The sequence below is a fragment of the Caloenas nicobarica genome, chromosome 3, assembly GCF_036013445.1.
Source record: "Caloenas nicobarica isolate bCalNic1 chromosome 3, bCalNic1.hap1, whole genome shotgun sequence".
Classification (NCBI taxonomy): domain Eukaryota; kingdom Metazoa; phylum Chordata; class Aves; order Columbiformes; family Columbidae; genus Caloenas; species Caloenas nicobarica.
The window spans coordinates 103,509,011-103,523,623 of NC_088247.1; the positions used below are offsets into that span (position 1 = coordinate 103,509,011).

A 14,613-nucleotide genomic window follows, 5' to 3' on the forward strand; every position below is an offset into this window, starting at 1 on the left:
GTGTATGAAAAAACACATTTCCCTGAAAAAGCTGCCGTCTCTGTCTGGTGTACCTATTCCACCTTAACCAAATCCTAGAAACTGAAGTCAATGTCCCTGTAAGGGCATAGTTCAAAGCAGCATTAAATCCTTCAGAAACCTAAAGGATGTCACATCTCTATTCTGCATTGCACGAGAAAGAAATTTTCGCTTATGTTTTTCAGCAAGTGTTGTTTGGTGTAAAACAGAGGAAAATACTCATCACATAAATGTAGCATGGAGTAATGCCGTTTTGGTGCCACCTGTGGCATTTTCTAAATCCGCACATGATTTGCAGAATAATTCAACCCTCCTCGAGTCCTTATTAAAAACCTAAAATACTGCTGTCTCTGATTTCTAGATCACCACTCATCTGTGACCTTTCTCACCACCGTGCCCTCTCGTTACACCACTAATTGAGAACACTGTACAAGCCTCATGTTTCTGACCGTTGTCTGCAGACTACAGGCCACGATTTTGGGATCAAACGACCTAGAAACTTCATTAACGAAAGCACCCGGATCACTGCACCACGTAAAAGCACGAAAGTACAAACGCTTTAGGAATAAAACTTTCAAAAACGGCTTTTAACAAGCAAAACACTATTCTTTCATGCAAAATAACTTTTCATAGGAGATAGTCCTGTAAGGGCAAACCCTTTTTAAAGCACCTGGGTGACAGTCAGGCGTAGCCTTTTGGGGCATATGGGCAAGGTTTCAGCGCAAGACCTCTCCGGCTGGGAAACAGTTATCGCTGAAGTGCCTGGGCTGTGCAAGCAGGAGTTCGCAGGCATTAGCGAGTGGGTGGAAAAGGTGATGATGACACCAGCGCCTGTCTCTGCCCCGTCTGAGCTGCTGGGGCTCTCCAGGTGCGTTCAACTTGCATCTTAAAAAGAAAAGAACTGTTTTTGCAGCAGTGGGCACCACAGGAGGCCGTCGGCCGGCCGCACAGCCCGCCATGCAAACAGAGCGGCTGCGGCCGCGGGGAGAGATAACTCCTGTTTACTTTGAGTCTCACACTATGCGAGATGCCTCACTTGCCAAAGCAGACAGCTGCTGGAAAGCAACCACCTCCACACCAGTAGCTGGAGGGAGCAAACTCTGTTAACAGCCCAGATATTGTATAAGAAATAATCCGGCTGTAGGACTGGGCCCTATCTGGGGTGTCCGCCTCTCGACACCAACTTGTTTTGCCCACAGAAGGCAGATGCAAGCCCCATTCCACTCCTCCGCCTGCTGCCATGCTTCGCGCAGGGGTGCGAGGGCCTCCAGCCATCATCCACCCCATCGGGCACGCGTGGGGCTGCGAGGCCCCGGCCGGCGCTGAGGCCTCCGGGCTGAGCAAGGCAGGGGACGGCCCAACGGGCACCCCACCAGCAAGCCCGGGGTGCGGGGCCAGGCGGCTCGGCGGGGTGCCCGCACCTCCGCGCCCACCTTCCCCACGGGGCCGTGCCGCCTCCCTTCCAACCCCCGCCCCTGCCGAGCCCGCTCCCCGGCTATAAAAGGCGGCGGGACGGCCCGAGCCCCCTCCTCGCCCGCTGCCATGGCCGCTCTGCGCTTCGGGGACCCCCCGGCGGAGCCGCCCGCGTTCCCCGCAGGCAGGTGGGCGGGGGGCGGCGGGCCCGGCCCGCTCCCGGCCGCCCTCAGGGCGCTACCCCAGGCGGATTGGGGTCGGGGCGCGGCGGAGCCGTCGGAGGGGGCGGCAGCGGCCTCGCAGCGTCGGAAGCGGACCAGCTTCACGGCGGCGCAGCTGGAGACGCTGGAGCTGGTTTTCCAGGACACCATGTACCCCGACATCTACCTGCGGGAGAAGCTGGCCGACGCCACGCAGATCCCCGAGTCCCGCATCCAGGTGAGGGGCGCCGGCTGTCCCGCATGGCCCGGGGCCGCCCCCGCCCGCCCTCACCGCCGCCCTCTCTCCCCAGGTCTGGTTCCAGAACCGGCGCGCCAAGTCCCGCCGCCAGCGGGGGCCGCCCCGGCCCGGCCCCGCCGCGTCGCCCGCCGCCGAGCCGCCCCCGCCGGGCTTCGCTGCCCTGCGCGCCCCGGAGCGGCCCCGCTACGCCCTGTCCGGCCTGGCCCGGGTCGTCCAGCTCAAGGAGGAGGGCTCGGCTCCCTACGAGTGGGCGCCAGCCGCCGCCTTCCCCCCCGGCCCCGGCTTCGAGGGCTTCCCCCCCAGGCAGCCCGGCGGCGCCGAGCCCGACTCCTTCGCGGGGCCGTCGCCGCCGGCCGTGGGGAGCGCGGCCGGTCCCTACCCGCCGAGCCGCGGCTTCTGCGGGCAGTACTCGCCCGTGTCGGACGCCGAGGACACCAGCGGCTACTCGGAGTCGGGCTCGGAGTGGGAGGAGAACGCCCTCGGCGCCTTCCGAGCCCTCTGAGCGCTGCCGCGGGCGGGACGCGGCTACGTGGCATCACCCCAAAATGCCAAACCCATCCTGGGGGTACACAGCTCAGGCGGGGAGCTGTCACATCCCGCGCTACCTCACCCCTGCTCTGCGACTGTTGCACTTTATCTGGTAGTAACTGATCTTACCTATTTATTTAAGAAAGATACGGGTCAGCTCCATCAGCTGAGGGCATCTTTTTTACACTGTATTTAAAGATTTCTATGAGCATGTTTTCTATTCCTATTTAACCTTCTTTAGCCAAAAAGCTAACTGAATCCACTGTATTTTGGGGGTGGGGGCTGGGCTTAGAAAAGTAGAAGAGTGGGGTGCTCTGTCGGGATTTTTTGACAGAGGAATCAAAAAAATAAAGGTTTACGTTTTTGCTCTACTTGTGTGCGTGCCTGGGGTAGGGATGGGGTTGCTTACCTTGGCTGGGATGCGGTACGGAGCAGAGGTGGTGTAGGTCCCAGCCACAGGTTTCTCTTCCCAGGGCCTGGAGAGCCACGGCTGCGGTTCGGGTGTGAATAAGAGATCTAAGGGGCCTGAAAGATGGGTTACAAAAACTGCCTTAGACCGTCTGCCACTAGTTGCTTTAGATCTGCTCTAAAAAGCTACCCTGTACCCTCAACTCTGCCACTCAGGCCAAGGTTAAACTACAGAGAAGCAGGAGTAGTTTGTGAACACTGGAAAGGTGCTTCAGCTTTGAATTTGAATAGTAGGGGCTACACAGAAGCTGTTTATGTGATTGGTAGCAGGTTGTATGGCTTTGCCCTGAGATACTTCTGAGAACACCAAAACTGGCAGTAACAGAAGCTTCTCCTGTAATTCAGTCCATTTATTAAGGAAGGATATATTACTACATATATATTTTGAAGATAAGGCCAGTTTTTCCTGCCTACAAAGCTGCACATCAGAGCCTTGCAGAGCAAGTTATAAGGCTCCAGTGATGGAAGAGCACCTGAATACCAGAGGCTCTGCTGGTTTGGAAGCACAGAAAAGCACAGTGACCTGTGTGCTGGTGGCAGAAATACCCTATATTGGGAATCATGCCCCATAGAATAAGGTTACCAATGCACAAAAGCTTTCAATGCTGCCCTGTAACATCCCTGTGCTTGCGAAATCTGGGACGGCTGAACTGTGGTTGAACTGCGAGCTCGTAAGGGTAAGCAGCATAGTGGGATTGCCGATTAATATTCTCCCTCCAAAAAAACAAGCTCTCCTTGCAAAAAACATCAAGCAAAAACCAACCAACCAACCAAAATCAGATCTATCCAGCCAAGTGGACCTGGGTGCCTCAGGAGCTGTTACCTCAGGGGTCAGGAAGACCCCAGAAGAGCAGTACTTGCAGCAGGAGATACAAAATGAGATGGTCACTCCTCAGGGTGCAGGGTGAATTCAAGTTTACTGACTGTAATAAACCAAACTAACTTGTTCTATTCCTGCAGACTTAATAGTAACTGTAGTGAGTTCTTGAGATTCCTACTACGCTTAAGCCACATTCAGCAGAAACAGTCATAATACTGTATTTCACCAAAACTCAACAACATTAACTCTGACCCAATATACTGGTAACCAAGGAGAAATGCAGCCTCTTGAAGAAGAGTTAAGACTGGAGTGTGCTGGTCTGCATGGGCAGAGAACTAGACCAAAAAGGTGAGCTGTTCCTCCACAGCAGCACAGCTCCCCGAACCAGCACACGAGCAGGTGGGATGAGCCCCAGTGACCAGGACAGGGCCGTGAGGGGCCGGTTCCTTTTCCCCTGGTTACCTTTAGATCACGTTTGTTGCTGTCAGACTGAACCTCTGTGCCTTAAGTGAGGCTTTGGCACCTTTCTCTGTTTAAATGAAAAGGGTGGTGCAGAGGGGACAGTGCTGTTGTCTTTAACAAACAGACGGTAACATCACAAAATAACAGTCAACATAACTAAAAAAGCAATTGCAGGGACCACTACAGTGTTCTATTGCGTTATGAGAGGTAAAACTTGGCAAAATTAGTGTTTAGCATTATTTTGTAATAACTTTTAAAACAGCTACTCACCTTGTCCTCATAACATTTCATTTTCAGCAATTAACTTAAAAAAATGACCTGAGACCATCTGCAAAAACGTTTGCATTTTTGTGAAATATATCAACTCTCATAGGTCAATTTATTCAGAGTTACAAATTTCCTTGAGAATAAAAGATTTATGCATTTCTCTTAATTAACAGAACAAGTTTAGCTAAATATAAACTCTGCACTAAAGTTTTGCAGTGGCACAATACCAACACAGAATACAGAAGCATCTTTAAACTATACAAAATTTTAAAATTGAAAATAATCCTGTTTACATATTCTTTATACATTAACATATAAAAGACCTCATTTAATGAGGCATCTAAAAGAATCAAAAACATCTCTACAGCTATCTCTGAAAATTCATATCTGGAAACAATTCATTACACAGAAGCTTTACAAGACTATTTAAACAAACCAATACACACTTTTTACAAGATTAACATTCCAAAAGGTACTCGTAGGCAGGTTGTCACTTTTTATTTTTGCAGTTTACCTCACTGGTTATCTTTAATTATAAAAATGTTCGTATTTATACGTGTTGGGTATTGTTGGATAACCAGTAATCTAATTTAAAAGTTGTGCAAAACAAACAAAAATTTGGAAAAACAATAAGTTTAACCAGTCATTTATATAAAACACCAACTAAAGCACTTCTTTTGCCCCGTGTGAAGGGGAAAAAAAGCCAGAACCAATCTCTTTCTGTAAAGTTACCAGTTACATTTTAATATTCCTTCATTAGACTCCTTCTATAAGTTACGATAAATTAAAAGTTCCGACGAGACATTGACTGATCGCTAGACCTGCCCAACATCGTCAAGTTTACAGCTTCTGCTTGCTGTCCCCATCCTTCTGCTGCTTCTTTAGGTCAGGAACACTCCGCCTGCCTTGTCACCACCCTACCTGAAGGCTGAAATGGCCAGTGGCGACACTGAAGCGCAGCTTTACACAACAAAGACCGGCCGTGCAGGTACCAATTCAAGCCATTTCCTCTTCATCACTTCCAACACACCAGGAGAGCCAACAGCAAGAGGTGTGCAGAATTCATCTGAACTTTTAAAAACTAAGTTCAAATTATATGAAAGCATGTCTTCAAGTTTATTATAATAAATGCAATTAGTAAGAGATTACCAGTTAGCAAAACTACGGTATGTGAATAACAAATGGAGAAATCTAATGTAACGCTGGCCAGTAATGCTGGTTTTCTTAAGCAGCAGATAGGATATATTTAAAAGGGTCTTTTCTGAGAGGTTTTCTTTTCCCTTATCTTCTGGCAGTTAGGATATTTGGTGAAGCCCATATAAAGGAAGAGGATTTTCCAGAATTACTTGCTGTACACTTGGAAGAAAATGTTCAGTCTCTGTTGGTGTTATTAGCTGCAAAAGCGTGTAAATTCCCCATCTGGCTCAGACCACTCTGAATATGTGCAACATGGATCTCAACGTTATTCTGAAAACAACTGCAGAAAGAAAAGAAAATGACAAAAAAGTATTAAACCCCATATTTAAGAGCGGTGTCTGGATATTTCTATAGAGAAAGTCAAGATACAAAGCCAATACAACAATTCAGATGAATCAGAGAGTAGTACATACTAATGCAACTTGATGGAGACATGTGAAAACAGCATTTGCACAGCTGCATGAAGTCAAGAGTTACTGACTCAGGTACTTTAAAGAAGACTTTAACATGACCAGAGTTAATGAAATAAAAATATTACTAAGAGATGCTAAAATGCCCAAAGTACAGTGAAATGGAAAGATCGTCACCTTCTTCACAGTGTACATCAACATTTAGTTGAATCCATTCCAATGTGTGATTTGTAGTGTTGATTATAGAGAAGTTTCACTAACACTTGGAGTTTATTTTTGTTTTTACTAATGAAAAATGCTACAAAACAGCATTTCTCAATAATTATTTTTAAATCAAAAGGTCATCCTGCTATCTTTGCAAAAAAAAAAAATCATGTGTGTAGCCTCTCACTATTATGTAACAATTCAAGTATGGAGGGTATAAGGAAATACTTAGCATTTAGGTGTATTTTCTAAATTATATAATTTAGCAACATTATAATTATTAAAAAAATCCTGGTCACAAGTTGCTGGTGGGGGCAGCATACTCCAGACAAGTATCACTACATTCTTGCTATTTTTATAACGCTTCCTCAGGCATCTGCTCGTGACAACTGGTGAAAAAAAGAGCCCATTTAGACTAGGTGGGCCTTTGATCTGGCAGAATATGTCTGTTCTTCTGTTTCTTGGTTAAAATATATGTAATTGTCTCATATACCAGCTTTTGATATTTACAGACAAGAGACTGAGTAACTATACAAAAAGAACACTTAAATTTTACTGTTCTGTGGTTTAAAGAACTTACAATACATTTACTAGTGGGATTTCAAAGTCTGAAAGTGTTCTAAATTGTCATAAATGACTGAAGAGCAAGATAGCCCAGCTGTTGCTGCATCAATTTAGCACTTTTTTTTAAAATAAAGTTACTTCACTGATAGGTTCAAACAGAAAATTGCTAATTTCACACTCCCTTTAAGAAGCCCTCCCTTTAAGAAGCCCTCCCTTTAAGAAGCCCTCCCTTTAAATTGGATCATTCCTATAAGTAAAAGTTACCAGATTAAAACCCTTGCTTATAATCAATGTTCACCTCTAAAATACCATATAAAATTGCTTGCTGGCACAAAATGTGTAATTAAGAATTAAATATTCAAAAAGTAATACCTGATATTTGAGGAGTCTATTGAATTCTTAATGTCATTTAATGAATCTGTTAGTGATTTAAATTCAAAGGAATTCAGGTCACCTCCTTCTGCTAGACACTGTAGGAGAAGAAAAAAAAAATTGTTCTCACAGTTCGGCACAAAGAAGCTGACAGAGCCTTAATACTATATTTTATGAAACTGTATTTTTTGCAAACATTTTACCTTAATCTGCAGTAATATTGCTGTAAGTCTAGAGATAAGGTCAGTTAAATTTTCACTTTCAACACAAAGCTGTCCCGTTGTTGAGGTATTTGCTTGCCTGACGATCTCCTGAGCTTCCTCTTCACACCTACGCCTCAGATCTGTCGGCTGGTCTGCAGGCTGGAGGCCTTGGTCAGGAGCAAGCTGACAGACACAATAAAGATACATGAATGAATGGAGATCTCCTCTGCATTTGGTGTATGTGCGAAGTGACAAATTATTTCACAGAGAGTTCACGGGTATGTAGCACAGAGTATTTTTTCTTCAATTGTGTACATGCACATGTTTCAAAACTGACCACTGGCATCAGTAGAAGTGTCTGTGTTCTGGTAAAAGAAACAGAGACAGACGGACAAAGGCAGGGACAGAAAGAGAAGCTGCTGCTAGTTTAATTTCAAAGTGACTCCCACCTATGCCCTATTCCCAGGAATTTTTTTTTTTGTACTTTGGTTAAGCAAAACTAACAAGTACATACAGATTCCATCAAAATCTTACCTCATAACAATACTGTTGAACTTTATGCAAAACCTTATTTAAGTCTTTGTTTAGTTGTTCTAGATCTAGAACGATAGTTGCGTATCTTCTCTGAAACTCAATGCCTATTGGCATAGAATAGGATTTCTGTGGAAGAGACAAAGCACATAAAAGTTAATGCAATACTTCACCTAAATATCTTTTGAACTCATCAGAAGGAATTTTCACTTGAAAATAATACCGAGATATCTGAAATCTCAGTGTTTAACAGAAAAATGCCAACATTCAAACCTAGTGTTGCTATTTAGAACTCCAAGTGACAACTGTGTAGTAACTACCATGCTTCTTATTCTCAAAGTGCTACTATAACCTGTGGTGGTAAATACTACACGTGACAACTGTGGTCCGACCTGCTTATTTCTCCATTGGTTGGGTATGGCTTCTCTCCAGTGTACCAACAGAAAACTGTCCTGCCAGTAGAAGAGTGTAGGACAACATGGCCACAACCATATGTGCTGTAGGATGGGGGACACAGTTGTCTAGTAAGTTAGTGGTCACCTGCGGGTGACACAGTGCTACGTACCTTCTGTTATAACTAATGGCTCTGCCAAAAAAGAATGTTACTAGAGCTTATATTTGGTAACAGAAAAACTTAGGGTAAGCAGAGTTTTCCACAAAAAATGAATACTATTCTTACACTGTTTTCACAGTCTGTCTTGACACTGGGTGATATTTATGAAACGGAAACAAAACATACAAAATATATGGTAAAATTTACAAATGGGCTCTTGCAAGGTAAGTACGATGGATTTCCACAGCTTCTCAGTCACAAGTCTGAGATACAGGTACCTCATACAATCAGACTTGTAGCCATAGATTTTACACCAAAAGATGAAGCAAATTGCAAAGTCAAGAGCCTTCAATCAGGAGGATCGAGGTCAAGAACTTATGATCAAGGTTTCAGTTACCAGTTCAGTTTTAACTTCCTCAAAGGAAAGGAAAGGCTAAGGTGAGGTGTTAGTGACAACAAAAGAAATATTTTCAGCACCAGCACTATTTCTGCCCCAGGAGCCAGCCGAGATCTGGGAACACTGACAAACAGCTAAACTGACAGACAAAAGACGGATGGCTTTTAGGAGATGGAAGCAGGTAACATCTCTGTCACTGAGCATCTGCATGCTTCTCTGGAACAACCAGCATCCCCTTTATACCCTATATTTATCACAGTCAAGTGAAAAAATGGAGTAGCCATCCTTTTTATTGCAATCGGTTTATCCAAATGGGTATCAGGAAAGCATCCACTGTTTTATGTACACGATAATTTGTTTATAGCCAGTAACCAAGACTAGTAGTGATGTCAAGATGCTTAACTATTAAAAAGCTGTCCTTTCAGAAAAATTAAAAAGAAAATGTGCAGTTGTATGTATTAATAGCTCCTCTGAAGGCATCCCCTGCCTCATGTAAATTTATTATTATTGCCAGATAACAGTGGTCCACATTCAGTACCAGTTCTGATTTTGGTCAGTTTTGTTTATTTCTATATTGCATCAGTCATTTAAAAAAAAAGCCTCCATAAAAGGATTGCTTTAAACCAAACAGTGGTGTTATTCCAGCAATTATTAAATCACAGTTGGATGAATTATTATCAAAGTCTGACAATTAAACTATACCTGAACGAACTCATAGGATTCTGTTTTATTCATGTTCAGGTATGTTACTGACGATCAAGTGGGTTGGTGCCTGAAATAGATTCTTGTTAAAAGGAAACATATTTTAAAGGAGAAACAGGATATACTCAGTGGCACAAATGTAGATGGGATTGCCAAGAGACAAAGAGGATTAGAAGATGGTCTAAGAATATGGCCCAATAGAAAGGTGTCACATTCTCTATTTTTATCAGAACAGTCTTGAATAGTAACAGAGGTTGCTTTATGATTGCTGGTTTACAAAGGAAACAGTGCAAGGGAAGAATTTCAAAAGTATCTCAAAGTCCTTATCTAGGCTACAGCTGAGCTAAAATATATAAAATTTAATGCTTATTTCTGGATTCTGTTCTTCCCTGTTGCTTTTTTGCTCTTTTGATTTTGTTATTTTCCTTGATACTCTTATTTCACAATACAGATAATTTATGACTTAGTAGCTGAGTGACATGTTAATATCTGGATTCTTGTCAGAGGAAGACGACTGTCACTCCTATGGATTTCCTTACCTATGCAGAAGTACTAATATTTCAGTGAGCTGGTTTTGGCTGGGAGAGAGTTAATTTTCTTCATAGCGGCTAGTAGCGCGGGGCCGTGTTTTGGATTTGTGCTGGAAACAGTGTTGGTAATGCTGAACACCTGCCTCCCCATGGGCAGTGGTGAATGAATTCTTTGTTTTGCTTTGCTTGCATGCACAGCTTTTGCTTTATCTATTCAACTGTCTTTATCTCAAACCATGAGTTTTTTGCTTTTACCCTTCCAATTTTCTCCCCATCTCACCGGGGCGGGGGGTAGTGATCGAGTGGCTGCGTGGTGCTTAGTTGCCATCCAGGGTTAAGCCATGACACTCCGTAAAAACAAAGTTTTTTAGTTTAAGAAGAGTTGATAATTTTTCAGTATCAGAATTACATGTTGCAATGGTATGTTTTAATCTTGCTTCTTTTGCATCTATTTTAGTTATTAATACGCAAAACTACAAGACAAAACATTTGATGCACAGAAAAAATAATGTAGTAACTGAAATGATAACAAGGTTTTGAAGAGCAGCATCACAGCACAAAAGAAGAAAATTACAGACATATGGGGCAGTAGGAAGCAAAGTAACAGAACGTACATGTGCACATGATTGCTGAAGGGACAAAGAGGGAAATCTTACCATAATAAAATGAATCCTTCAACATTCAAATATTTTACATGAAAAAAAAATCTGCATTTTTGGTTTCAAGATATAAAAAGGATTCCTCTTCCTCTCCACAAACCTTTAGCCTTCTGCATGTACATTGTAGAGACAAGTGTCTGAATGGATGCTAGTGGAAGGTTGAGACTGATAGTGTTCCACTTTCACGTTGATTGATAGCCATGGGAGGTAGAAGAGGCACTCTTATCATTTTGATTTACTGACTGATGATTAGATAAAGCCTAGCAAGAAAAACTATTCTACTGCTTCTAATTATGTTGTAGCTGCTCTGGTATTGTAATTTTAAATGCCAGTCAAGGGCACTCAGAGTTTTATATATATATATAAAAAAAATCTCTGAAGTGAGTTATTGTTTTAGCGAGAAAGCTAAATAAGTACCTACCATCCACAAAACAAAATTATGATTAATGTCTTACCATATACACTTGTACCTGAGATTCTCAAAGTACACAGTATTTTCTTCCTCTATTTGTCAACTGACATAGGTTATTCTGTTGTTAACATTAATCAGTTTCCAAAGCATAATGCTTCCAAAGGAGAAGCATATTTGAAACAACTGACCTATCTGACTTGTCTTTAAAAAATAAACAAATTCCACATTATAGAAAGTGATAAAATAGCTTATTTAGACTCTCGTTTTAATAGTACCTCTTTGCACTAGCTGTTAAAACATATCCTGTTTTAAGAACTGAAAAGAGAACATTCTCACCAGCTTTTCTGCTTCTGTATTCATCTCTCTCAATTGTTTGATGTGTTCCTTCTTGATCATAAGGATTTTCGATAACCTGGTCTAAAACAAAGGAACTATTTTTAGAATTAATAGATCTTTAACTAGTTTTAAAATGCCATAGGAATTCAAGATAATAAAACGTGTTTCTTTCATCATTTTAAAGTACATTTCTCAGTTGTTCATCAAGATGCAGAAATAAAATTTAATTAAACAATGGATATTCTAGAGATTTTTAAAGCATTTTCAAGTGTCCTGGATTGGAGAATGCTAAAATCCATCAGCCAATATCCCTTATAGGAAGACTAATATAATTTATGGCCAGCTAGAGGCTGAAGAATCAAGAATCATCTTTTTTTTTTGTAGCCTAAAGGAAAGCAGAGGGTGTTATCATCCTGTACAATAATTAATATCACTCACCTTACCATACCTTCTTTTCACACAGCTCTCAGCCTGTTCCCACTGAGCCCTCAACCAAGCACCAGCCCTTTGTGTACACTCCTGCAGTAAAACCTGGTATAGAGATCAGATCTATTTTATATAGATCAACTCTGGGCTTTCCATTTCCCTCTTTCGCAATGGGAATACCTTGTGTCTGCTGCCACTGGGACCTCGCAGGCTGAAGTGGAAATCACTGGGAGTGCTCTCAACACATACATCACTACTAAAACTGTTCATCCTCTCTAGGGCCCCAAGAGAAATCCTAGCTCCACTACAGCTAGCAACAATTTTATTACTGATGGAAACAGAGCCAAGAATTCAAGTTTTATAAATTGCAAAGGGGTTAACTGCATCCTAGTAGTGGAACATGGGACTGGGAGAGATAGGAACTCCTAGTTCAACATACCTCTGCTTATATATAATCTCCTTCGTTGATTTTCAAGTGCAGTCTTAAAGGAGCCATGTTTCCTGCCCTCACAAATCCTAATGGAAAATTGTTCCAGGTCCTCTTTCAGCTAATTATGAATCTTCTTGGACTTTCCATGTTAAATGCATACTTGTTCACTTTGTACCAATTTAGAATCATAGAACCATAGAATCATGAAATAGTTTGGGTTGGAAGGGACCTCCAAAGGTCATCCAGTCCAACCTCCCTGCAATGAGCAGGGACATCTTCAACTAGATCAGGTTGCTCAGAGCCCCGTCCAGCCTGGCCTGGAATGTCTCCAGGGATGGGGCATCTACCACCTCTCTGGGAAACTTGTTCCAATGTTTTACCACTCTCATTGTAAAAAATTTCTTCCTCATGTCCAGCCTGAATCTCCCCTCTTCTAGTATAAAACCATCACCCCTTTTCCTATCACAACAGGCCCTGCTAAAAAGTCTGTCCTCATCTTTCTTACAGGCCCATTTTAAGTACTCAAAGGCCACAATAAGGTCTCCCTGGAGTCTTCTCTTCTCTGGGCTGAACAACCCCAACTCTCTCAGCCTGTCCCCACAGCAGAGCTGTTCCAGCCCTCTGATCATTTCTGTGGCTCCTCTGGCCCCTCTCCAACAGGTCCATGTCTTTACTGAGGGCTCCAGAGCTGGACACAGGACTCCAGGTGGGGTCTCACCTAAGCAGAGTAGAAGGGCAGAATCACCTCCCTCCACCTGCTGGCCATGTCATTTTCCCAAAGCTGTTTTTCAACTAAATATAAGCTCTTCCTCCTTGTATTTATCCCTGTTTATTCATCAATAGTAGAGCGTTTCTTCTTCTCGACCCTCCTTTCACCAGACTAATCACAACCCAAGCATTTCCAGTCTCCTCTCCCATAAAAGGCTCTTGATCTCCTAAACTTTTGTGGCCCTTTCTGTATATATATATATATATATATATATATATATATATATATATATATATATACACACATACACACACATACACACACATATATATTTTTTTTTCCCATTCGCTGTCATCTTTCCTGAATGTGAACAACAGGAAATCTGTAACAGTATTGCAAATGACAGGCCTGTAAACCAGGCCTGTACAATGGCATCAATACTTCTATGTACCGCAAATACTTTGCCAGATGTATCTTATGAACGGTTGGCAAGCCCTGGTCAGATGCACAGAGGCAATACTGCATAGGTTATCACTCTTCCAATTCTAGCTGCTCATTCTGTCCTGGTGCTGCCCCCAATGTCCACGCTGAGCCAGCACTTGCATTTTTGCAGCTATTAATACATGCAGAACCCAATCAGGGAACTGATAATGAAAAAGAATAAATTCAGAAAAGGCAAGAAAAAAGAAATTTTAGAGTTGTTACTTGTGAGCTGGATTATCTCTCTGATCTAGTTTATAACACACTACACATACTCATGTTGGCAAAAAACACCTGGGAGGAAGGAGAGCACCGTCTGCCATTGCTGCCAAAATGTTACTCGTCAGGCTCTGCTGTCATCACCATCTGGCAACTGCCCACTTCTAAGTCCTTCTCCTTGATTAAGCTGGCGAGTCCTCAACTTAATGCAGAATATATTATTTGTCCCCCAAACTTGCAAGGTATTTGGTGTTTAACTTCTACTTGGATGTTCAGACATATTTGAGGATTGCAGGGTCCTAGTTCCTCAGTTCACAAGACTGGATTTTAGATTATATTCATCCTATTCCCAGGTTTACTCCAGTGATCAGGATAATCTGATTCTTTCTACAAGAAACTCTGATCTATTGCTGGATTTGTGATGTCTACCAGCTTTCTCTCATTGGTACATTTTATGGAACAGAATTCCATTTTCATTTGCTGGTATCATCAGTGAATGCTTTAACTCACTTCAGCCCTACTTTCCTTGAAAAAGTCTTGCTTAAGAGTTCTATTTTCAGCATAACTCACCCTGTTTACTGTTATATAGTTCTCATTAAACTGGAAATGAGATTTTAGTACAATGCTTTTCCACATTAAAAGAGATGAAGGAACAGCCCAACCAGTACATTTAGATTTCATTTTTAGTCAAAAGAATATTTATAAGAACACAAGCATTTCAAATTAAAGTGTGCAATGACTTACTAGGGGATATTTTCAAAATTTTCATAAGCACAAAACTGTCAAAAACCCAGTATCCATTTTTAGATTTTTCCTCATGCATTGCAGTTGAGATCACTCCTTT

The 14,613-nt window shown here is 42.5% G+C and overlaps 2 protein-coding genes across 3 annotated transcripts in view; one reads left to right on the forward strand and one right to left on the reverse strand.

Annotated features, from left to right (window-relative positions):
• The first annotated feature begins 1,560 nt into the window (after positions 1 to 1,560).
• Positions 1,561 to 2,484, forward strand: MIXL1 (Mix paired-like homeobox). Its single transcript, XM_065632049.1, has 2 exons — positions 1,561 to 1,869; positions 1,943 to 2,484. Exons 1-2 carry the CDS (start codon positions 1,561 to 1,563, stop codon positions 2,390 to 2,392), a joined length of 759 nt encoding a protein of 252 aa, XP_065488121.1. The 3' UTR covers positions 2,393 to 2,484.
• Positions 2,485 to 4,530: 2,046 nt separating this feature from the next.
• The window catches only part of LIN9 (lin-9 DREAM MuvB core complex component), a 40,412-nt gene continuing 30,329 nt past the window's right edge, over positions 4,531 to 14,613 (reverse strand). For both annotated transcript variants that reach the window (XM_065631047.1, XM_065631046.1), the window contains 5 exons: positions 11,506 to 11,586; positions 7,920 to 8,045; positions 7,386 to 7,568; positions 7,183 to 7,280; positions 4,531 to 5,912 (listed from right to left, as the gene is read on the reverse strand). In XM_065631047.1, coding sequence (XP_065487119.1) covers positions 5,807 to 5,912; positions 7,183 to 7,280; positions 7,386 to 7,568; positions 7,920 to 8,045; positions 11,506 to 11,586 — 594 coding nt within the window. In that variant the 3' untranslated portion in view covers positions 4,531 to 5,806. The remainder of the gene's footprint in view (positions 5,913 to 7,182; positions 7,281 to 7,385; positions 7,569 to 7,919; positions 8,046 to 11,505; positions 11,587 to 14,613) is intronic.

What these genes read in the sequence shown, in the direction of transcription:
- MIXL1 (XM_065632049.1), top strand. Translation starts at nt 1,561, where the DNA reads ATGGCCGCTCTGCGCTTCGGGGACCCCCCGGCGGAGCCGCCCGCGTTC. An exon ending in TCCCCGAGTCCCGCATCCAG is followed by an intron (nt 1,870 to 1,942) that starts GTGAGGGGCGCC and finishes CTCTCTCCCCAG; the next exon opens with GTCTGGTTCCAGAACCGGCG.